Source organism: Manis pentadactyla, chromosome 9 (genome assembly GCF_030020395.1).
Source record: "Manis pentadactyla isolate mManPen7 chromosome 9, mManPen7.hap1, whole genome shotgun sequence".
In the NCBI taxonomy this organism is placed as follows: Eukaryota; Metazoa; Chordata; class Mammalia; order Pholidota; family Manidae; genus Manis; species Manis pentadactyla.
Genome location: NC_080027.1, coordinates 87,186,128 through 87,211,010, shown reverse-complemented (window position 1 = coordinate 87,211,010; position 24,883 = coordinate 87,186,128). Strand labels below are relative to the sequence as shown.

At 48.3% G+C, this 24,883-nt stretch overlaps 1 protein-coding gene across 1 annotated transcript in view; it reads left to right on the top strand.

The window, feature by feature from the left end:
- The first annotated feature begins 296 nt into the window (after positions 1-296).
- Positions 297-24,883, top strand: part of LRP4 (LDL receptor related protein 4) — a 56,055-nt gene continuing 31,468 nt past the window's right edge. The window contains exons 1-18 of the mRNA XM_036891697.2: positions 297-516; positions 13,387-13,533; positions 14,903-15,019; positions 15,279-15,392; positions 15,684-15,800; positions 16,120-16,248; positions 16,467-16,586; positions 17,010-17,135; positions 17,730-17,855; positions 18,045-18,179; positions 18,531-18,656; positions 18,976-19,206; positions 20,042-20,198; positions 21,395-21,612; positions 21,763-21,939; positions 22,326-22,448; positions 24,115-24,323; positions 24,489-24,570. Of these exons, the coding sequence (XP_036747592.2) occupies positions 465-516; positions 13,387-13,533; positions 14,903-15,019; positions 15,279-15,392; positions 15,684-15,800; positions 16,120-16,248; positions 16,467-16,586; positions 17,010-17,135; positions 17,730-17,855; positions 18,045-18,179; positions 18,531-18,656; positions 18,976-19,206; positions 20,042-20,198; positions 21,395-21,612; positions 21,763-21,939; positions 22,326-22,448; positions 24,115-24,323; positions 24,489-24,570 (2,506 nt within the window). The 5' untranslated portion in view covers positions 297-464. The remainder of the gene's footprint in view (positions 517-13,386; positions 13,534-14,902; positions 15,020-15,278; positions 15,393-15,683; positions 15,801-16,119; positions 16,249-16,466; positions 16,587-17,009; positions 17,136-17,729; positions 17,856-18,044; positions 18,180-18,530; positions 18,657-18,975; positions 19,207-20,041; positions 20,199-21,394; positions 21,613-21,762; positions 21,940-22,325; positions 22,449-24,114; positions 24,324-24,488; positions 24,571-24,883) is intronic.

Genomic DNA, 24,883 nt, shown 5'->3' with positions numbered 1-24,883 from the left:
TCCTAGAATATTTTTTTTAAGTTAGGGACTTCGAGAAGTAGTAATGGGGACAGGGAGGGGAGAGGTCTCTCGAGGGCTAGGAATGTGGGGACCGCCCGAAGAGGAGAGGGGCCACAAGCAGGAGGTGCGAGCCGGTGAGGTCCTGGGACCGGGGGGCGGGGTCTGAGGGCGGGAAGGGGCCGAACCGGCGCTGGGGGCGGGACCAGGCGCAGGGGCGGGGGCGGGAGCTGAGGCCGGCCCGGGACACCCTCCCCCGGTCCCCTGGCGGGGAGGCTCTGGCTCCTGCAGTACTGGAGGCAGCAGCGGCTGGAGAGCGACTTGCGGGGCGTGCCCGCCGCCACGGACCGGGACGCTTCCCTTCGGGGATCTTCGGCCGACTCCCTCAGCCGCAGCGTCCTGCCGAAGCCTGCGGGACCCCGCGGGACCCCAGGCCATCAGGGAGCGCCGGCGACGGCCGCAGCACCATGAGGCGGCCCTGGGGCGCGCTGTTGCTTGGCGTCCTTCTCTGCGCCCACGGTAAGCGGCGGCGCTGCGCCCACTCCGACCAACCCACTGGGAAAGTTTGTCCCTGGGTCCCGCGGCTGAAGGACTCACCTCTCGAGAGCGGGACCGCGCATGCTGAAGCCTGAGACCCCCTCGCCCCAACTCCAAGCAGTAGCCCTGAGATTGCCTGCCGGGGAGGGAAACAGGGGCGTCCCAGCTACTCGTGTCTGAGAGCGGGCAGCGGTGGAGGAGCTCCCCCGGGCTAGGGTCTAGGCCGGGCTCGGGGAAGATCCGAGACGTTCGCTCCCCTTCTCTCTCTGCTCTTTGAAGAGCTGAAGGCTTCTTCCCTTTCTGGCCAGGGTCTCTGTGTCCTTGGTGCGAATGAATGTGTGTGAAGAAAGGAAGGCGGGGAAGGATGGCCGCTAAACCATGAATTGTAAATAGCCCTCCTTCCAGGGGCTGGGCTGGGGGTCTCAGGCGAATCGTGGAGAGGGGCCCCACTGGAATCTGAATACTTGAGCTCAGGAGTTTTCTCTACCGGAGTAACAGTTCCTCGGACTGCAGACCTTGCTCCCACCGAGGGTCTTTGGGCACTGGTCGCTCGCAGCATCTCCTCTTAGTAGTGTTTTGGGTTCTCTCTCCTGGCTGCGACCAATCAGCTTCCTGCCCTGGATTCTTCCCGGAGCGGGGGAGGGGAAAAACGGGTTGGAAAAGCGGCAGAGGAGGGGACACAGGGAAGAAACTGCTGGAAGACTCCTGCAATTCCCTCCTGGCGGTGGTAGTAGGGCGGGAGGGAAAGGGGGCGGGTATCACCGAACATCAGAAGACAATCTCGGAGTCCTTGCGGTGGCCCTCTGGGGAGCTGGACTGATGGCGGCAGGACTGCTGCTTTATTTGCTCCTTATTAATAACTTGTTTGGTGCCGGTACTCAACTGTTGTGTGTGATTAGGGTTCCAGTGGAATCTGTTTCTCTGCAGCCGCCTAGGACCGTGGGTGTACCCGGTGATTTAGCAGCTGCCTCTAGTTTGTGCCCAAAGATCAAAGAAGTTAAATCTTTGAACCCCAACTCTTCACAACCACCGCTATTCAACTTGGCGGGGAATCCAAATCTTCCCGTTCTCTTCGCAGCCCCGATGAAGGGGGTGGCGTTCCGAATGGAGGGGTCTGTGGTCCCTGGCCTTGAGCGGGTTCTTTCTTTAACACAGAGGAGCTCGTGTGGAAAAAGCACAGATTTCGGAACTTTCTTGGCAGGGTGTGGAGATGCCCGGGCACTTATTTTAAAGGTTGGTTTACCTCCCAAATCAAAACAGAGTTCTCGTGTCTGTTACTTCAACTCCCCATGGGTTTTAATGACTTTTTCCATGCCCTCTCTAACTCCGACTGAGCTCTTTCTAACTGCTCTCCGCTTTTCCCTTCCCGAGTAGTAGTAGCCTGGCGAACCCACGTTCTCTCTGCAACTGTGCTCTGCCCCTCCCGGGCTCTCTCCTAGAAGGTTATTTGTAGCCGCTTTGGCGTGTCGGGACAGCGACCCTACTGGGGTAGGAATGTAGCTGCTCTTCCCACCACATGGGCCCCTTAAAGAGACAGTTGTGCTTTTGGGGGGGGGTTCCCCCTTCAGGCTGCAAAGGAAGAGGATGGAACTTTCCTCTTGGCCCCCTGGAGGAAGTTTTGAAAAAGATCAAGGGAAGTGGCATAGCTTGAAAAAAAGGGCTAAAACGGATACCAACAAAGCCAGAGAGGCGATTGTCGCCTTCTGCCCTAGGGAAAGGGGAACTGGAAGGTTCCAGGCTGAGACTGGCCAAGAGGATTTTATTGCTCCAGAGCTGTCAAAACTGCATACACTACACTGAATTGAGAATGGGGGTAGAAAATTGTATATATTTAATGCTTCACAGAAAAAGGATGGGAACGTTCTTGGTACTACCAATTTGGGTTCTTTTTAAGGACAAAATGTTTAATAGAAACTTCTAAACATGGGAGGCTTTCTGTCCCTATACGTTAGGACACTTAGTGGCATGAAGATCCAGACTTCACCTAGCCTGATAACTGAGCCATCCTTGGAGGTCTGGAGGGGACAGATTCATGGTCCATCAGTGAGACTGAGCAGTTGCTCAACCAAAAATATCACCATAAGGGTCCCTAACACTGTGTTCCAGGGGCTCAGAGAGAGAACAGTGTGTCACAGTGGACCAGTTAGGCAGACCTGACCTCAGCTAGGAGTGAATTCAAGACACTAAAGTTTAAGCTGTTTTTTGGATGCAGCTAGTCTTTGGGGCATTTCCTAGAGCCTGTGGCTTTGGCCTGAGCCTACAAAATATTCCAACCTTAAAGATTTTGAAAGGAAACTCGATTGCTGGTAATAGTCCTGGGTATCTTCCCCCTGAGGGTTGCGGTAAGGCCTTGGGCAGTACCACCATTTAGAGTAGAAACCATGTTTGCCTTGCAGGTCTCTTCCAAGTAAGCAAAAAGTTGAAAAGTTTGTCCAGGAGTGCTTGTGTAGGCCATTGTTTCTAAGGATGAGTGTAAAAGAGTAGAGCTGGGACTGGTCTCCTTGCCATCTGGCTGTTGTCATGGTGTTTGATTCACCTTGTCACTGATCTTATTGGACTTGTGAAAGATGCTTGGCTTGTCACTGATTTTGGATTTCCTCTTCTGTCCCCTGTTGAATATCAGATAACATCTTTGGGACTGGCACATGGTATTAAGAATGACAGGTGCAAGGGAACCAAGTCTGCTGTGTCTGACACAAAGCACGTGAGCAAGCAAAGAACACAGGAAATCACCAAGGACGCAGTGCTGTATAGATCTTTGCTCACTCTTTCTACTAACTGACTGCTAATCTTGATTCCTAAGAAGAGGGAAAAAGAGGGGCTGAGGTTAGGGGATGGGGAGGAAGAAGGAAAATGGGAGAAATTGGATAATGTTGCTTCTCCTTTCAATACTAGGGGCTTCCTGAATAAGAACAGAATTTCAGGGACTACTTCAAGAAGCAGTTTTGTCTTTTTTAATGATTGGGAGCATCTCATAATTATGAGATGGTTCCATGCCCTTGGTCGCCTAGGTCTGTCAGCTTGTTCCAGCCCTAAGTCTCTACATTCCTAGATAGAGCTTACCCACAAGTTTGTCACAGTTGCTGGAGCATGGGACATCTAGGCCCCAGACTGTGTCTAGATTACCATTTCATCTTAAGTATTGGAAGCCCTTCCCTTCTCAGCCTGGTGGGATTCAGTGTCCCAGGCAAGACTTCCTGCTGACTGGCTGGCTGGCAGAGCTGGGTTTGGCCCTATAAATAGCTGTGATGAACTCCTGTGCTTGCCACTCTCCCTTCAGCTTAGAGCTGGCAGGGTCAAGCTTCCTCCCCAGTATGCTCAGGAGCATTCCCTAAACTGGGCTCTGCACTCATCCATTTGTTCCTTTATTCAGCAAACACACATGTCAAACACTAATCTAATCATCACATACATAGCTCAGTGATTAAGAAGCACAGGCAGACCTGGGTTTATATCTTGACTTCAGAACTTCTTGGTGACCCTGTGCAAAATACTTAATATCCCTGAACTTCAGGGTCCTTATCTGTTAGTGGGGAAGGAGTGGAGTTGTAATAAATTATCACATGAGAATATTGTAAAAATTAAATTAAACAGTTGTATATTCAAACCCAACAACGCAAAGTCTGAAAACTACTGTGTTACTGTGGGCATGGATGGATATTAACTGTTTGTTAATAAGCTTGCATAAGTGGATTCGAGCTAGTTTTTGCCTTTGAACTATAGGAGCCAGGTAAACAAATCATTGTAGTACCTGTGCTAAAATGGAGGCTCAGCTCCTCATTCATTTCAACTGGCTTTTTGTTTTCTCTTTTAAAGATCTTGCCCCTTTTTTCCCACCTTGACAGCCCAGTGAAGCTGAAGCATCATTCCTTCCTGGCCAGACTTCCAGAAAAGAGTTCTGTTTAGCTATCCTGTGAATCTAGGGAGCCCACTCTGCCTTAGTTCTCCTGGGAGAGGTCCTGGGAGGTGGGTCAGGGATGCAGCCAGGCATCTCAGGTTGCTGTCACCTGGGGTGAGAGGTGCTGGCTGAGGTCACTTGTAGCTGGAACAGTTTAGAATTCCAAGCTCTTCCTCCCACTGGCCTGGCAAAGGAGTCAGGCCTCAGAGCTTATTAGGTAGTAATTGCCCCAGTTTGAGGGCTGGGCTATTGAGGAGGTGCCTTCCTTCATGACTACCATCTTTAATCAGGAATCCTGTCAGTGTTCAGGGACAATTGATGCGGGTCTCAAGCCCATTACTTGCCCCTAGTTCCCAGCTCCTCTGCTCCAAAGTCCAAAGTTTGGACTCTGTCATCTCTTTGTTTCTTCTTTCTAAGTTGGTGCCAGTAATTTGATATTTTGGGGGATTGTGGAAAGTTGACTGTAACCAAGAGCAGCTGTTAAAAAGAGCTGATTCTGTAGCTTTTCTAGCAGTTGACTCCATTCTCTGTTCTGCATTTTTAATTTAGCAAGAAGCAAACATACTGGGTGCCCTTGGGCACCTCTTACGCCTTGCTGAGCAAACTTCATTCTTTCACTGCACGTAGGCATTCCCATCCTTGCTCATAGCTGAGTGGGTTGACCAGGCTTCCTTAATACCCTGCTTCCATGCTTGTTAAGGTTAGAATGAAGAGGGTAAGGACACTATTTGAGACCCAGTTGGGGAAAGCCTTGCTGGGACTTGCTGCAAGCCCTGACTTGGCCCACAAGAGCTCCCCCGTCGCCCCTGTGGAGAACTGAGGATCAGAGCTGTGAGCAAAGCCTGAAACAAAAGACTGGGAGCAAACCTCCCATCTGGCTGAAAGGCAGCAACACAAAGGTGCTGCTGCATGATTTATCACCAGAGGTTTTCTGGGGCTGGGAAGCTTCTGGCTCCAGGCAGCACCTTTTTGGGTTTAGGGCCAGGCAGGTACAGAGTAAGGTAATGGAAGAAACTTGAGGTTGTAAGTGCCTCCAGTGATCTCTCCAAGCTGAGGGGCTGCACATCCTGCCAGGCCTGCAAGGCTGGGGTGGGGGAAATGCTCCAAATGTTCCCTTCTTTGGCCCCAGCCTTGGGAGCCCAGCTGCCACTGCCTTTTGGGCATGGATGAGAACAAGAGATAGTTTCCCTGTTGGGTTTACTACAGCCTTCTGGAAAGTAAAAAACAGAAGCCAGGTTATAATCTAGCAAATGAGAAAAGGGAGTACCCCTCTCCTCTTTCTACCTCTCCCTGTCCCACCACCCAGGCAGTTTAAACAAGAAATTTCAACTGCAGGTTCAAAGAGGCAGTAAAAGTGAATGGCTCTAAAATACATCTCCCCAGAATGAGAATTTCTGCTTTTCTGGGAATAATCTCTGGTGACCATTTTTACCCCTCAGTCTGGAACCTGGTGGTCTCAAAAATACAAATGTACTTCTGGGGCAGTTAACATTTTGGAATCTGGCTCTATCCTTGACACTGTGGTAAGTTTCAGCATGTATTATCACAGTTACTGCTCACAGTTTCCTTATGAGGTAGGAACTATTAGGTCCCTGTCTCACAGATGAGAAACTAAGGTTCTGAGCAGTTTGCTGTCACACAGCAAGTGAGTAAAATATCAGCATTTGAACCCAGAGCCTAAGCTGTTAACACCTTAACCCATACTATACCTCTTAGAACAAAATATTTTATATCCAAGCTATACCAGAAGATCTAGGTTGGGACTATCTGTATTTTATCTTAGACTGACCTCTCTTCTATTTTCAGCTTTCATCTTCTCAGGGAATCCCAAGGTGTAAAGAGTTACTTTTCAGGTGCTTTTTGATGGAAGGAGGCTTTTAAAAGCCCCCACAAGGGGAGATGTGGTTTGTTGCTCCCTGAAGCCAGGTGCCACTGTGTGGGCCTTGTGTTTTGAGATGAAGGGGGAGAGGAGAACAGTATTTTGAGCAGCTCCTCACAGAGCACAACCACATTCAAGCCCTATTGGATTTGTGTTATCTGTTGACTGAACTCCTGGCAGGTTAAGTGGACTTTTGAGGACCTATATGGAAGCAGCCTAGTAATCATAGCTATGTTACTTGGTTGAGTAAGAGGACACATCTAGATGAACATGATGGGGTTAGTAATAATAATAGTTGCTTACTTGCTATGCATTATTTCCCTTAAACCTCCCAGCAACCCTATGAAATAGGTACTGTTATTACCCCTATTTTGCAAATGAGGAAACTAATCCATTTCTGAATTTGCCCTGTAATTTATGTTCTGAATGCCCTGTCCTTTATTTGCCTCCTAGGAATGGGTTGATGGTAAATTAGGTAAGGATAGAGGATACTATGTGCCTTGAGCTTCTCCAGAGGCAATAAAGCTGGACTCTTGCCACATACCCACTTCCACCTCTTCCTGTGATCGATCTTTCATGCCATCAACTTAATCCATGGGGGTGGCACTACAGCTGGGCACAGAGTAGGGTTTTTAGATATCTCAAGCCTTAAAATAGTAGGGCTTAATCATGTGGTGGCTGGATAAGACAGTCTGGGTGAGTCATATTCTGTAATAGTAATAGCAAGATCTGTCATTTATTGAGAGTTTAGTATGTGTCAGACAGTATGCTAAGTGCTTTTTGCAAATTAGTTAATTTAATTCTCACAACCTCCCTATGGGGTAGAGGCTCTTATCCTAATTTTCCTGATGAGAAACTAAAGAATAAAAAGATTAAATAATATGCCAAGGGTCAAACAGCCAGGAATTAGTTTAGTTTTGTTCTCATATTCTTAACATTATGCTCTTCTGCCTCATAACTATGGAAGCTGACCATTAAGAACTTCTTTTCCGTGTTTAAGAATGGCAAGAAAGGGCTGAACTTGCTGACACCAGTAATCATATGTCTGATGGTCTCCCTTTTCAGAGGGATCACTAGGAGAAGACTTCACCTGGTAGATTTTCAAACCAGGTATGGCTGGCCTCTAGGGATCTAGGGACAGAAATAAGTAGAGTCATTGCATGTCAGTATCACAGCCTGATAATAAAGCGAGTGAGAGAACCCTTGCAGGGGAAGGGCATGAACTTAACCTGGATCAGAATAGAAAGCCATCTTGAAAAGATTTGTTTTCCTGAGTACAGGTTAGGAAGGAAATAACTACTTCTATTTCTGAAGTTCTGGGCCTCTTTTCCTCCGATTCCAGCTTTCACAGGACTCTACAGGAATGTATCATTCATTCATTCATTCATTTTACAAACTTATGTTGATCATCCACTACATACCAAATGTTGAACTATGCACTGTAAATATAAATACAAAGCTCTGTATCATACAATTCCAACTGCCTAGAGGCTTATGGTCTAATAAGTGAACAGTGATCCAAAGTGGGCTGAATCTATGCCATAAGAGGAGGCACAAAGGACCTCTAGGAGTAGGGGCTTCAGTTCAACTGGGGCTGCATGGGCCCAGGGGTGGGGCAGCATCAGAAAAGGATTCACTTCTTGGCCTCCTGCTGCCCTGCCCTTACCTTTTTTGGTATTTGTTCTGATGTTTTCTCTGCAAGCTGTATCCTTTCAAATAGCCGCTGTTTATTGGTACCCAGGTCTCTTCAGATTCCAGGTATCTCTTGAATGATGTTACATCCATTTCCACGTGGCTCCTTGCTGCCACTCCTTTCATTACATCAATTTTGACTTGCTACATGGGCATCTCTTTCAGTGGGAGACACTTACCAAGTAGGCTGTCCAAGAAACTAAAATCAGTGGATTAATCCCTTGATTGGCCTGGATGTAGTTTAGGGTCATTTCAAATAACTTATACTCATTAAATAAGGTTTCTAACCTCACCATTTCCATCAGTGGACAGGAGGAGAGAGGTGAGCTTTGGTATAAGAAAAACATCCTTCACTTACATGAGTGATAATTCCTCCCTTTCCCATTATAATCCCTCACACGGGGGTAGCTGTCATACCCCTACACTCACAGGACACTCCTTAAGTCTTCTTCTTTCTGGTTCAACTTGAAAAGGCTGCTCTGTAGCTGTGTATGTGCACTGTCAGCTTGGGCCTCCACGTGACAGCTGTGGTCACTGTGCAGCTTTCTCTGGGATGATGGAAAGCAGTGCCTCTTTAACTTGAGTGTGCATCAGTGTCACCTGGGAAGCTTATTGAAAGTCCAGATTCTGAGATCATACTAAGAGAAGAATACCAATGGGTCAGAACAAGACTGCCATCATGGCCCTTCTACTTATCCCATGACCTTGCCCAAAGCAGGTGACCTCATCTATTAATGGGTGTTGCAGAAACTACTCAGGTTCTTGTAAAGATTAAATGACAATGCAAGTGTGTATGGAAGAGTAGCTTGCAAACTATAAAGAGAAACTGCAAAATAAAATTATTTGTTGCCAGAAACTCTTCCTTTCTGGACCAACATAACACTGAGGCACTGATTCAAAGGACAGGGGCTCCAGACTGTCCCTGCTTCTTTACTATACAAGGCAAGGGAAATTGGTCTTGATCCTTAGCAGTAACCAGAAGGAGAGGTCACTATTTGAGATCCATAAACTCACTGCATATTGGCTAATCAAGAATGTGTAAAGGACAGGGACCCAGAAGTCCCAGTGTTGTAAATTCCCTTTTTTGACTTCAGGGTTTTGGAAATTCTCATAATAGCAATACTGCATAATGGGAGGCAGTATAATGAAGTGATTAAGAACAGTGGCTCTGGGATCAACCTGCCTAGGTGTGAATGCTGGCTCTAACCCCAGTGCCTGTGTTACCTCCCTGTATCTCAGTGTCCTCAACTATAAAGAGGTGATAATAATAACAATGCCACCTCCCAGGGTTGTTGAGAGCATTCAATGACATAGCATATGAAAAGCATTTAGAAAAGTATCTGGAGACCTCAGTAAATGATGGTTGTGTTATATGGAGTTTTTGCTGTATACCCCTTCTGTGCTAAATTTACATGGATTATTCAATTTATTCATTATAAATCCTCTGTGGTAGAACCATTACTATTATTCCCGCTTGTATGGGATGGATGAAGAAACTGAGGCTTAGAGGCATTAACTAACTTGCTCAGAGGTGTAAAGTTAGTGATTTGAACTCCAGTCTCTGACTCAGAATCTATGCTCTCTACTCCCATGCCATGCTGTGTCTGGTATACCAGATGAATATTGCCCTTCTTTCCTTCAAAAGAAAGCAGTGAGAAATTAGTAAGGTGGTTGAGGTGAGGGGGATGAGATGTATAAATGACGAGATTTTGGTTAACCTCTCAGGAAGACCCTATGAGCACATTAACATGAATTCCAAAAGCTGGATGACTTGATGATTGGGGATAGTGAACACTTTGGGGAGAGTTCTTTTCCTTGCTGAATTGCACCAGGTGAAATAGAAGCCCCTTGAGGCTGAGGAAGCTTGCTGTGTGTGGCTGGCAAATAGCTGTCAAGGCCAGAGACACAGCTGGGTGTCCTGACCCAGCACTTCTTGAAATGAAGACTGAGTTTTGCCACCCACAGTCATTTGTTTCCTTTCTTCACTCACCATTCTTTTAGTTAAAAATGGTTAAAAGCTGTTCTTTATGATCACAGCCAGGACTTGAGAAAAAAGTGCAGAACTTCCACTCCCCAGGATCCCAGAGAGGCAGCAGCCGGCCAGAAGAGCTGGCTTTTTGGAGTGTAATGTGTCTGTTCACTGTATGAAAGCCCAAGCCATGAGGTCGCCTGATGGTGGCTGCCTGACCTTCACAGGACGATGTTCAGATGTTGCTCTGACATGCGGGAAATTGTGACTCTCCAGCCGCCTGCAACTAACTTGATGCCCACCTGATGGAATGCTTTGTTCCTGAAGTCTGCTTGGGGAAATCAGGACTTCTTTTATCACTCAGTCAAAGGTGGAGGTGGAGCCCTAAAAACTGAAGGAAACCACAACAACCAAAACCCCCTGGAGGAAGGATCCTCTTAACCGTTGTATGCCTTTTGACTTGCACACAGCGCCAGAATACTGCTGTTCTTACTCTCCCAATTGTGGCACTCAGGTTCATAAAGTCAGTCTTTTGGAAAACGTCAGCCCCTGCATGTCCACACCAGCACACTCTTATCGTGCATTTATTGAGGATCTTTGGTGTGCCAAAGCTCAGGGTTAGCTTTTGTCTACATTTATCTCATCCAATCCTTATGGCCTTTTTACAGATGAGGAAACTGAGACTTAGGAAGCTAAGTGACTTGCACAAGGCCACATAGCTGGTCAGTAGAGCCCAGATCTGTCTGCTCCAGGTCCTGTGCTTTTTCTTCTCCCCTTTCCCCCATTCCCCCACTTCATCTCTGTTCTTGTCACCCCCTTTACCTCAAACTTCTCATTTGTGGGTTGCTCCTGCCTGCTGTGTATGGCTAGCAGCATTTCTCAACTTCTAGTGACATTTTGGGCTGGATAATTTCTTTGCTGTGGGGGCCTGACATATACAGGCATACCTTGGAGGTATTGTGGGTTCAATTCTAGGTCCCTGCAATACAATGAATATTGCAATAAAGTGAGTCAAATGAATTTCTGGTTTCCTGGTGCATATAAAAGTTGTAAGTTATATTTACACTATACTGTAGTCTTTTAAGTGTGCAAAGGCATTTTATCTTTAAAAAAGTATATACCTTAATTTTAAAATACTTTATTGCTAAAAAATGTTAACCATCGTCTGAGCTTTCAGCAAGTCATAACTACTAATCATAGATCACCATAACAAATATAACAAAAAAGTTTGAAATATTGCAAGAATTACCAGAATGTGACACAGAGACATGAAGTGAGCAAATGCTGTTGGAAAAATGGTGCTGATAGGCTTGCTAAATGCAGGGCTGCCACAGACCTTCAGTTTGTAAAAAAACACAGTATCTGCAAAGTACAATAAAACGAGGTTTGCCTACACGTTATAGGATATTTTACAGCATCCCTGGCTTTTATTCCCTAGATGCCAGAAGTACCACCAATCAAAACATCATCACCTATTGCCAAATGTTTCCTGGGGAGAAAATCATCCCTGGTTGAGAACCACTGATTTAGCCTTCTCCTTCCTCTTCACCAGTCCTCCCATGAAGGGGATCTGCATGTTGAGGAGCCCCATTGCATGGAATCCTCTGGAATTCTTACGCTTTGCTGTTTCATCCAGCCAGATTTCCCTAAAGTAGCACCTGTAATTGTGATGAGCTAGTCCCACTACAAAAGTTCCCCAGGCTCTGGTGTTTAAAGTGTGAGTTAAAAAGCCCCCATCTGTCCTCAGTGCTCTCAGAACAGGCCCAAGAGGGTAGGGCTGCGGCTGGGGCAGCAGGGTCTTCAGTGGTTCTCTGGGGAAGAATCCTCTGTCCTGCACTTTGGCAGAAAGACCTGGGGGCTAGGGGTGGGGGTGGGGGCAGGAGTGCTGGGCTTGGAGTAAGGCCTTCCTGTGAGGTATAGAGATGCTGCACCTCTCAAACAGATTTCCTTGGTTTCTGCAGGAAATCCTGCATCTTTTCGAGGGCAGCTGACTCCCCTAACCTTTGGAGGGGGAGGGCAAGGCCTCAGTTGAAGATTTGATGAAAGCTGTAGTCCTTCATCCCAGAAATGTACAATTTGCCTGTAGTTTCAAGGGTTCACAGATCCCAAAGGCCAGCTAAGCCAGTCATCCATCCATCCATCTGCAGGTTAGGAGCTCCTGCCTTATGCTCACACTTACCCTTGGGATTGAAGTGAAGAGGGAGGGGTCTAGGGCTCTCTCCTTGCTTTTGGAGGGGATAGCAGTACACTATTTAATTCTGAGCCCTAAATCCTAAGCTAGGCTGAGTAACAGTAATGTGAGGTGAGGATGTACATTAAGGAAATGAGCTGAGAGAAAGGCTGGGTCTAGTAAATAGGAAAGGAAGACAGTAGCTATTTGAGAGCTGATTTCTCCCCTGTTCCAGCCCAGCCTGAGGGCAGGGCCCAGCTGAGGAGAGGAAGAGAAGAAAGCAAGGGGGAGAGATGAGCAATGAGCGATGGCCCCCTTCCTTCCCAGCTGCTACAACCCAGCGGGTTAGATGAATGCTGGGAGGGAGGAGAGTGACCCTGGCAGAACCCTTTGTTCCAGTTGAGGGTAGAGCAGGGGCACTGAGCCGTTCACACGCCATCCCAGGGCATCGTGCTGGGCATGCTGGGGAGGGGGCATAACAGCTGGTCATGGGACTTGGCCAGGCAGATAGCTCATGCTCAGTAGGGAAGCCCAGCTGCGTGTTGCTGAGACGCCGGGAGGGGCTGCTTCTGCCATCCTTCCTCCAGCTGTGGCCTGTCCCACAGACAGGAAGGCCCTAACTGGTCCCAGTCACTTTGCCCTAAAGTGGCCTGGTCCCTTCCCCCTTGGCCCCACTGCTCCTTGTCCCCCTCATCAAAAGTGAGTTCTGACTAGGAGACTCACAGCAGCCTGTGCTCCCCTGTGTTGCTAAAGGGGCTCCAGCATTTCAATTCCAGTATTATATCTTTCCCTCCCTGGCCAGCATCCGTCACACTGCCTGGTGTGATGCAAAGCCGAGGGGAGCCTAGTCCTTGACAGAGGCAAAAGCATCTCTATCTCAACCTCTCTTTGGAGGGAAGGATATAGAGGCTCCCTGCATCACTCCTTCTGCCCCCTGCCCCCCTTCCCCAAGAGCACCAACTCCTCAAGTGGCATCGTTTGTCTCTGAGCCTTTGAGGGTGCTGTGCACAAAAACCTGTCATAGAGGAGGTACCCAGACTGTGAGCCCAAAGTCAGCTATCTTTTTGAGCATTTGTGCTTTGGAAAAGGGAGAAGGCATGATTACACGGTATGCATCTCCCTGCAGTGTCACCATGGTCCCCTGGGTGACAACGCCCCTGACTAGCCTCTCTACCTTGCCCCCTGGAATGGGCTTTTGTTGAGCTGGAGCTGAGCACTCACTGGTACCTTTTCCCTGCTCCCAGGCCTAGCTGGCAGCCCCGAGTGTACTTGTGGTCGGAACCACTTCACGTGTGCAGTGAGTGCCCTCGGCGAGTGTACCTGTATCCCCTCCCAGTGGCAATGTGATGGAGACAACGACTGCGGGGACCACAGCGATGAGGATGGATGTAGTAAGAACCGCCCCACCAGGCTGCAGCTGCAGCGGGAGGTGGTGGAAGAGGGACCTGGGGGAAGGGAGCAAGAACAAGTCTGAGGGAGTAGTCTGTGCATCTGCTGTGTCAGTCGCAGAGTGTTGGACTCTAGCGAGGGTGACAGATACTGACAGATAGGTAGCTTCTTCCCAATATATGGCTCCAACCCTTCTGTGTTTTCTGTACTTCCATGCATATATGTCCAATAAAATAAACTTTTAAACAAGTAAAAAAGAAAATATCCTTGAAACTGCAGGTAGTCTCAAAAGATCTCTGTATTTAGGTGAATATGTGTTTGTGAATTACTATTGCATATTTGTGCATTCTTGAATGTGCATACTATGTACAGATACAGATTATTTTTGTGTTCCTTCCATTTATGTTCTGTATAATCACACCTTTTTTAATAACCCAAACTTTGTAAGAATCTTGTTTTTTCTTTAAATCTCCCTTTTCCCCTAGTGTAGCAACATATGCACAAGGGGCTAGGGTGTCTTGTCTTGCATATATGGAAATCTCAGTGCTGAGCCAGTTGTCTGGGTTTAAGGGTGCAACCTCCACCCTGTAGCACCTACATATGAAGGTAGCTAATTAGTCTCATGAGAATAAACCTGCAACCTGAAGATTATTAACCCTAACCAGTTCAGCTAATTGTGATGATGGCAAATGCCTCACTTGCATCTAGCACTGATACTTTTCTTACTGCTTTTCTTATACTTTTCTTACTTATACTTTTCTAACTGCTTTCTCAAAGGTTTTGAGTTCCTTGGGCTGTTCTGCCCTGTGAACCCTCCTCACCACCATTCTCTGCTAACATTCTCACTTCCTAGCTGCATTTTCTGCTTAGCTTCTGCATTAGCTGAGGACAGGTGAGGAGTCTGTGAGGAAGACCTTATCTCAAAAGACCTCAGTAGGCTAAATATAATTATCCCCATTGTGTAAAGAACCTACAGCTCAGAGAGGGTGGCTGACTTGCTCAGTGTGAATCTGTACCGAGTTCTAGAACTGGAAATTGAACCCAGATGTGTCAAAGTAAAAGAAAAAAAAAGAACACTTTTTCTTGCTTATACTTTTCTTACTGCTTTCTCAAAGGTTTTGAGTTCCTTGGGCTGTTCTGCCCTGTGAACCCCCCTCACCACCATTCTCTGTTAACATTCTCACTTCCTAGCTGCATTTTCTGCTTAGCTTCTGCATTAGCTGAGGACAGGTGAGGAGTCTGTGAGGAAAGACTGCAATTCAGATGGGGAGACTTGGAACAAGGTGCTGGGAAAGGATTTCTGGCCAGTTGAGCCTGCTTGAGCCAGTGTACCAGACAGACTCCCTTCTGCCTTCTTTTCCCGGGACTCAGTGCTGCCCACCTGCTCCCCTCTTGACTTTCACTGTGACAATGGCAAGTGCATCCGCCGCTCCTGGGTGTGTGATGGGGACAATGACTGCGAGGACGACTCGGATGAACAGGATTGCCGTGAGTGCTGGCAGGGCCAGGTGGCTCTATCAGGGATGGGAAGGGATTTTCAATCAGAAAACAATGCCCCAGGCCCACGTCAGCCCTGAGGTCTTTGGCTCTTTGTCCTGGCCTTTCACCAGCTCTCCTGGGCAGATAAGCCCCCGAAAGACGGTGGGCAGCATTGGAGCTGCTTGGTTGCTCTGCTCCCCAGGCTTTCTGTCGGGCTTCCAGGCACTGGGCCCACTGCCTGCAGTGCCTGACCACTCTGTGCCAACAGCCCCCCGGGAGTGTGAGGAGGATGAATTCCCCTGCCAGAACGGCTACTGCATCCGGAGCCTGTGGCACTGCGATGGTGACAATGACTGTGGTGACAACAGCGACGAGCAGTGTGGTGAGGGGTGCTCCGGGAAGGCAGGCAGGCTGGCCGCTGGATGGCCTGGCCATGGGTGGGGAGTAGGGGCAGAGCAGTCTGGACCCCTTGCCCTGGACCTACAGCACAGGAGCCCAAGGCCCAGGCTCCCAAGGGCTTCGGCTTTCCCCAGAAAGTCTGCACTGAATCTGTGGGGTCTAAGAGGGACTGGGTCAGATTCCTAGGGGTTGCGCAGGTGGGAGTCAGGGAGGATAGTGCAAGGGTTTGTCTGCAGGGCTTCTACAGGATTGCTGTCCCATCGTTTCCCCACAGATATGCGCAAGTGCTCTGACAAGGAGTTCCGCTGCAGTGATGGAAGCTGTATTGCTGAGCACTGGTACTGCGATGGTGACACTGACTGCAAAGATGGCTCTGACGAGGAAAGCTGTCGTGAGTGGCCCCAGAACTCAGGCTTGTGGACTGCAGTGGGGCAGAGGGCTCCATCCCATGTGCTGAGGGCCAGACTGAAGAGTACATGGACAGTGAGCAAGGAGGGTAGTTCCTAAGAAGCAGTTCCTCCTAGGGTAGGAGCAGGTTCTCCAGGTGGGAAGGCAGATCTCCCTTTGGCCCACTGGAATATGGGAGTATATAGGGTCTTTCCCAAATGAAACCTGATTATCTTGTCCCTTTTAACCTGATTATCTCTCAGGGCCCCTCTCCTCTGCCAGGCCCGAGTGTAAGCCCTTCCCCACCCTTACCTTCCTTCCAGCCTCAGCAGTGCCAGCGCCCCCCTGCAACCTGGAGGAGTTCCAGTGTGCCTACGGCCGTTGCATCCTTGATATCTACCACTGTGATGGCGATGATGACTGCGGAGACTGGTCGGACGAATCTGACTGCTGTGAGTGCTCTGGCAAGCTGGTGGAGGAGGGGAGGCCAGGCTGGGAGGAATTCCTGGAGTAGCAAGGCACAGATGCCAGCTGGGGCATGAGCTCAAGGGAAGAGTTTCTGGATACCTTAGTCCCTCTTGGGCAAAGATGGAGGAACCAGGGTGCTGGGCTGTGGCTTTTTGGTCTGCTGTGGACTGGCTAGAGACAGAAGTCTGTCATGTTTCCCCAGCCTCCCACCAGCCCTGCCGCTCTGGGGAGTTCATGTGTGACAGTGGCCTGTGCATCAACGCAGGCTGGCACTGTGATGGTGATGCAGACTGTGATGACCAATCTGATGAGCGCAACTGCAGTGAGTGGGGTCTGGCGCCAAAGGTCTGGGCTGGAAGTAGGGAAAGGGGTTGTGGAGCCAAAAATCCACCACCGGTAAAGCTTGAACACAGACTGGGCAGGATCACCACGTACAGTTGTATAGGTTGAGCACTGCACAGAGTCCTATGTCCAAAGGGATGCCAGTAGCACAATAGACTTATATACTCTTTTATTATGTAGATTTATATACTTATCTTGGCAGTTCTCAGCAGATGGCAGTAAAATGTCTTGAGGAAAGGGCACCTTTTTCTGATTTGTGCAAAGATACCATAGATAGACCAACTGTGACACTGGTGTCAAGAAGAACGGCATGGGTCCTGGCATAAAGTACAGTGTTGGGTGGCAGGAGGGAGCTTTGAGTTAAAACAGAGCCATCCTTTCATTAGGCTTTTGCTTTGTCCAGCCACCTCAATGTGTACAGCAGAACAGTTCCGTTGTCGGTCAGGCCGCTGTGTCCGCCTGTCATGGCGCTGTGATGGGGAGAATGACTGTGCAGACAACAGCGATGAAGAGAACTGTGAGAACACAGGTAGTTTCCATGGTGTCCCCTACCCCTTAACCCATAGTTAGGTTGGAGGATGGGGTGGAAAGTTGCTGCTTGTCCAATTGGGCTAACACAATGCTTTAGTAGATCTTGCCCTGGCCTGGGTCTTTCCTACCCTTCTCAGTTACCAGGGTCAAACCCAGGGGCACTTTTTGACCTTCATCCTATGGCCTGGAATACAATATCAGGGCTGTGAGTTTCAGTTGCCGTTTACACTCTTAACTCACACACAGCAGTGCCTGTGGCTCTGGCCTAGTGAGCAAAGACTGCTGTCTGTGGCTAGCAGATCCCACACCCACTCCCCTAGCCACATAGGGTGCCAGACACACAGTGTACTCTCATTCTGTCCCACATCCCTCATCTTCCTAGTGTGCTGTCATGGAGAGAAAACGAATGCAGACATGCAGCCAGCTCTGTCTGAGCTGTTTCCTGTCTAGGACCCCAACCCTCCCACCTTGAGTCTCATCTGTCTCCAGCTCCCCCTAGAAAATAACAGGCTTCCATCCTTTGTTAACCCAAGCCCTGCCCTGCTGTGACCTGACTCTCCCTCCCTCCCCACTTCCCTTCCTCCCCATCCAGGAAATCCCCAGTGTGCCCTTGACCAATTCCTGTGTTGGAATGGGCGCTGCATTGGGCAAAGGAAGCTGTGCAATGGGGTCAATGACTGTGGTGACAGCAGTGATGAAAACCCACAGCAGAACTGCCGTGAGTGTCCCCAGTGGGCAGGCCTGGCCCATGGTTTGTGGCTGAACCCCACCCATTCAGTTCAAAGAGATCCTCCTGAGGCACTCTGCAGCCTCTGGAGCTGTTCTTTGTGGTCCAGGTGGAATGCCAACTTGGCTGTCTGGGGGAGGAGTCTGGGCTCAACTCCCATCTCTGGCTTGGCTGGCACAGGACCCCGGATGGGTGAGGAGAACTGCAATGTGAACAATGGTGGCTGCACCCAGAAGTGCCAGATGGTACGGGGGACAGTGCAGTGTACCTGCCACACAGGCTACCGACTCACAGAGGATGGGCATATGTGCCATGGTGAGCAGGGCCAGGATCTGGGCAGGGGCAGTAGCCAGGTTTATTCCCTATGGGTCAGGCATTTGACAGACACGACCTCATTTCATCATCACGGTAACCTCAGGAAGTGGGGATTATCTCTCCCACTTCACAGATGGGATGTAACTTACTAAAGGCCACAGAGCAGCAGAGTTAAGATTCCAGCCTAGGTCTGCATGACCTCGGAAGCCCTTACCTACCTGTTATATAGCCTTCCACTAGATGGGTATGTGGGAAAGTAAATGGGTATGTGGGAAGGAAAGCAGCTAGTCAGCCTGGGAGTTGGGTTGGGAGGATGGCAGGACAGAGATCTGACGCCGCTCATCTCCACAGATGTGAATGAATGTGCTGAGGAGGGGTATTGCAGTCAGGGCTGTACCAACACCGAAGGGGCTTTCCAGTGCTGGTGTGAAGCAGGCTATGAACTCCGGCCCGACCGGCGCAGCTGCAAGGCTCTGGGTAAGGAGTGTTGGCATTTGGCTGAGCATGGAGACAGCCAGATTCTTCCCTGATCCAGGATTTGCTGAGGTAGAGAGATTTTCTATCTTGGTAAAATGGAACTGGCAGTTGCATTCTGGGACCCAAGAAAAAGCCTCTGGGCTGGGATGGGAGAGTATAACTTGAAGGCTCCTGCTGTTCTAATACTGATGCTGACAGCTTGGGACATGCCCTAGTGGGCAAGGGCCCCACCTGTCAGAGGTACTGGGAGTGCAGGCTGAGGGGTACCAGGGGTGGCTCTGGAGCCCACTGGGGGCCCCATTTCTATGCCACGTCCCAGGGCCGGAGCCTGTGCTACTGTTCGCCAATCGCATCGACATCCGGCAGGTGCTGCCGCACCGCTCTGAGTACACACTGCTGCTCAACAACCTGGAGAACGCCATTGCCCTTGATTTCCACCACCGGCGCAAGCTTGTCTTCTGGTCAGATGTCACCCTGGACCGGATCCTCCGTGCCAACCTCAATGGCAGTAACGTAGAGGAGGTTGTGTCTACAGGGCTTGAGAGCCCAGGTAGGGAACAGGCCCATGGGGAGAGACAGGGCCACACCATGAGCAAAGCGACCATGAAAGGAACAGGCTAGTGGCTTGAAATATTAGGCAGTAGAATATCTTTCTCTTCCAGTGAAATCTTGGATGGAACTCTAATACAGAAAACATTTGTTGGTATACATTTGTTGGATCTTATAGGTTCAGATTTATAACCTTTACTCATTTTTTAGCTCAGTGAGAATGAGACTGTTTTGATAAATGTAATCACTTGAAATCAGAGATTTATGGATGACAGTTACAATTGTCTATCAACCTTAGCATCCAGTTTAATTCTGAATTTTGTTTTGATTGCTTAGTATTAAGGATTTTCTGATCAACCCAGATAAATATATCCAAAGGTTTACAGATTACAAAAACCAATAAATCACCTCATAATCTTAGGCCATTCTATAAGCAGTTAAGTGGGTTAGAATTTGGTATTGAGCATATTTGATTCAAATGCTTATGGAAATCCTGAAATAGCTCTGCAAAACTAATTTACAAATCCCTGGAGCCAGTGCAGTGGGGGGACCCTGGATATGGATCAGGGAGCCAGGATTCAGGAAGTGGAATATGGTTAGCTGAGAGGAGGACACACATCACTTTGACTTCTATGTGCCTGTTTCTTTATCTTCTTGGGGTTTATAGTGTCTAGCCTACAGACTGGCTGTGCTGATTAAATAAGTTAATAAATGTAAAACTGTTGGAAAAAGCCTGGCTCAAGAAACTGCTTCATGCTAGAGTTTTCTCTTGTTACTATCACACATAGGAGCCTGGGCTAAATCCCTGACATATTTCCTCTGCCTCTTTTCACCAGGGGGCCTGGCTGTGGATTGGGTCCATGACAAACTCTTCTGGACCGACTCAGGGACATCAAGGATTGAGGTGGCCAACCTGGATGGAGCTCACCGGAAGGTGCTGCTATGGCAGAACCTCGAGAAGCCCCGAGCCATTGCCTTGCACCCCATGGAGGGGTGAGTGAATTGTGTCTCAAGCTCCGAAGTCCCTCTTGCAACCTCTAAGGACAGTCCCCAGGCGACCTGGACTTTATTTGGAAACATTCTCACAGTGTGGTGTTAACAGCATGGGCTCTGCACCCAGACACACACTGCTTTGAGTCCTCGCTCTATAGAAACTAACTGGGGCCTTGGGCTAGTTAGCCTTTCTGCTTCCATTTTCTCACTTCTAAATTGGTGATGAGAAAACATACCTACCTCATAGTTGTATGAAGATTACACGAGACACATTTTTTAATAGAGGTGAATTAACATACAAATTATATTTAGTTTCAGGTATACAACATAATGATTCAGTATTTGCTTATATTGCAGATGATTACCACAATAAATCTAGTTAACATCCATCAGCATACAATAGTTACAAACTGTTTTTTTCTTGTGAGAACTTTTAAGATCTACTCTCTTAACCTTTGTATATGCAATAAAGGATTATTAACTATAGTCACCATGCTGCCCATTATATGCCTATGACTTATTTATTTTACAACTAGAAGTTTGTACCTTTTGACCCCCTTCAACCTGTCCAAAATGAGACACATTTTAAATGGCATAATATACATTAGAGAAGTTGTAGGTGTTTAGTATTTTTATTATTAGTTCATGGTATTAAGCTAATTAATAATAATAATAATTTTTATTATTAGAAAAAAGTCTCCTGCATTGGAAGTTCTTAGCCTCTGGCTTGGAAATTTTTAATGTATCAGTTGAGGGGGGGTGTCCTCTAAGATCCAGGAGTTGTAGGTCATCTTGTTTTAGAAATAAAGTGTGTTTGTGTGTGTGTATAATTACAAAAGACAATCATACAGATTGTGACAAAGAAAAAGTGCCTGTGTCCTAACTAATATTACACAGTATTGTCAATTCCATAAGGGTTGGGATTTTTGCATTTTGTTCAGTGCTGCACTCCCAATGCCTAAGAGAGTGCCCTGTTCATAGCATATATACCAGAAAAAAATTGTTAATAAATGTCTTGTCTAAAAACATTTAAGCTTAAACATTTTAAAAAACACTCCATGGACCAAACAGCATGTGTCTCCTACCAGTTGGAGTCCCCTGGGTTAAATGGATAAAAGCCCCCTGCTTGATTACTATCCCAGTTACCTACCCTCCCTCTTCTACTTGTCTCTCCATTTCCTTTTCTCCCTTTCTAGTACTATTTATTGGACAGACTGGGGCAACACTCCTCGCATCGAGGCCTCCAGCATGGATGGCTCTGGACGCCGCATCATCGCTGATACACATCTCTTCTGGCCCAACGGCCTTACCATTGACTATGCCGGGCGTCGTATGTACTGGGTGGATGCTAAGCACCATGTCATTGAGAGGGCCAATCTGGATGGGAGTCACCGCAAGGCTGTCATTAGCCAGGGTGAGGCCCTTCCTCCACTCTCCTCCATCTCTCATCCTCTTTACCTCATCTTGGCCCCTAGGAGCCTTAGCAGAAGGTGAGATTTGTGCAGTTGCCAGGCCTGGGCCCAGGGATTGTGTCTGAACCAAGGTCTCCCTGGACTTTCCCCAGGCCTCCCACATCCTTTTGCCATCACAGTGTTTGAAGACAGCTTATACTGGACAGACTGGCATACCAAGAGCATCAATAGTGCTAACAAATTTACTGGCAAGAACCAGGAGATCATTCGCAACAAACTCCACTTCCCCATGGACATCCATACCTTGCACCCACAACGCCAGCCTGCAGGTAAAAAACTACCCACCTGGTAAACCTCTGGTGCTTCTGAGAACGTTCCCTGCAGGGGTCAATAGTTGCCACTGTTTCTGGCATGGAAATTTGAGGTTAGCACTGATATGGGCTAATTCCTCTCTCTGTTGGACTTTTAGGGTGGTACAACATTGAGACAATCTGCTTCACTATCCCCCTCTAAGTCATGCAAAGATTTATAGAGCATCTCCTATGTGTCAAGTACTCACAGTGCTTACAGCTGGGGCAGATATAAAATATAATAAGACACAGTTAGTGTCTCCAGGTCACTCACACCCTAGTTACACCTCTACTCACTAGTCTTGGGACCACCTCTGCCAACCTTTGATCTTACCTGATCCTCTTGCTCTGGGCTCTTTGAGCAGGGAAAAACCGCTGTGGGGACAACAATGGAGGCTGCACCCACCTGTGTCTGCCCAGTGGCCAGAACTACACCTGTGCCTGTCCCACTGGCTTCCGCAAGATCAGCAGCCATGCCTGTGCTCAGAGTAAGTGGGTCTGGGGCACCTGCCTCATGGGTGTGCCTTGTGAAGGTGGGTGGGAGGCAATGGGGGTAGGAATTCAAGGGATTGCCTATCATGGGTAAGAGTCAGGCTCCCCAGGTAACCCTTGGAGAGGAAGAACTTAAGAGGCTGAGAGCTCCTGTATCAAAGCCAAGGTCTGAGGGCTAAGGGTTCAGCAGTGGTTGCTGAAGGCTCAGTGATGCCACCCAGTTGTGTATGAATGGCTGCAACCAGCCTGTGTACCATTTCACCTGGTAGGATGCTTCATCTATAGGCAGCAAGAAGATTCCAGGCCCTTCTGGAAAGCAGGGGAAAGGTTTCCTATCTCTTTACTTTGAGCTATACCTTGTTAAAGATTTTCTTTCAGCCCCTAAACCAGAGAGCCAAGATTTGGTTTACTCATGATGCTCTGTATACATTGGCCCTGGATAAATATGTGTCTAAATAGTGAAAGGAAATGGGATTTCCTGGTTACTCCCTGAACTGGTACTTTAGGTTCCTTTAAGCTCCTGCAGGAGTAGTGCCTTGAGAGGGTGGCCCTGTCTAACTCAGAGCCACAGGCAACTTTTCCTAAAAATAGTCCAGAGATCTAGGAGTGATCCAGGCATATGGCACTACCAGCAAGGGGTTAGGAGTAATTTGTCACACATCAGCAGCTGCTCTTAATTACCACTGTGTACCCACTGACCCTCTTATCTCTAATAAAATTCAAGTCTCTTGGGATCTGGCTCCTTTCTAGAGAGTGAGTTTAGGGAAATTATTTAGAGGAACTGGGCAATATTCATTCAACACACATTGATGGAGAACCTGGTTTCCTTGCTTTGTTTTGTCCCCAACTCTTATTGTTCTAGTGAGGTCAAGAGGTTTCCCCAGGAACTTCCCCTTAAGGGTTTCCCAGAGCCTAAAGGAAGGCAGGTGATAAAGTTAGGCAGGAAGTGCCTTTCCAGTCAGAAAAATACACTGGAAAATATTCAGACAGACCAGAATAGGGTCAAGGGGCAGAGAAGAGCCAGCCAGAAAGAAGCTACATGTATAGGGAGTAGCCATAGCTCCTTCTCTGGAGTCAGACCTGAGTTCAAGTCCCAGCTTCTTTGTAACCCAGGGATCCTGGACAAGATACTTGACCTTGGTTAACCCCAAGGTTGCTCATCTAGAAAATGACAATGAGAATACTATGGACCACACAGGGTCACTATGAGAGTAAAGGAGACAGGGCATAAAAAGCATGAAGTGCCCTCATTACTGGCCAACATTGCCAAGAGAAGAGCAAGAGGAAGGGGTCTAGATAATAAGTGGAGCTGCAGCAGTCCTGAATCAGAGGTCAGAGAGGTGGGGTGTGGGCTGATCTAGCCAGTGCACTGGAGGAGACTGAGCAAAGAAAGAGGAAAGTAAAGAAGGAACCGACAGACACTTAAACACGATGCACTTCTGGGCCCCAGGTGGAGTCTATTTCCATTTGATCCTAAGTCTGATGCTGTGCACATGGGCTGCCCAGTGCTCAACAGGGTCTGAGGTGTGAAGTGTAAGGGAAAGAGGGCACCAGATCCCAGGAAATGTGATTGAACCAAGTATCACACAGGTGAGCATCTGTGTCTGTCACTGTTTTTGGATGTAGAGCATTAAAAGAAGACCCCTTTCGGCCTTTGATCAGGTCTTGACAAGTTCCTGCTTTTTGCCCGAAGGATGGACATCCGTCGGATCAGCTTTGACACAGAGGACCTGTCTGACGATGTCATCCCACTGGCTGACGTGCGCAGTGCTGTGGCCCTTGACTGGGACTCCCGGGATGACTACGTGTACTGGACAGATGTCAGCACTGACACCATCAGCAGGGCCAAGTGGGATGGAACAGGACAGGAGGTAGAGCCAAGCAGGGGCCCAGGCCCTCAGGGAGAACAGAGATGGAAGGGTAGAATCCAACCTTTTCCTGGGTAAAGGCTTCCCTTACCTTTGCCAGTCTTGAGAATTGGTAAGGTTTGGGCCGCAGAGCTGAGGTGATTGTACAGCTTTGCTTCCTGCTTCCAGGTGGTAGTGGATACCAGTTTGGAGAGCCCAGCAGGCTTGGCCATTGATTGGATCACCAACAAGCTGTATTGGACAGATGCAGGTATGTACAGGATAGCCATGGTCTGGCTCTCTGGGATTCCTCTTATTAAAATCCCAGACTTTAGTGGAAGGAGCCCAGTGCCCCTCTGAGACCACTTGTGTCTCAACCTGAAGTCCTAGATAGATCAAGAGTGGTGGGGCTGCTGCATAGCAAAGCTAGAAGCTCACATCTGAAGGTCTGGCATTTGCCAGTCAAATGACAGCTACTTCTGTTGTGGAGATGATGTTCAAGAATGTTTTGAGGCCTTTCAGTTAAGGAAACTGCACTGTGGTTTTCCTTCCATCACTGTCTTAGTAAAACAGACTATTTCTAT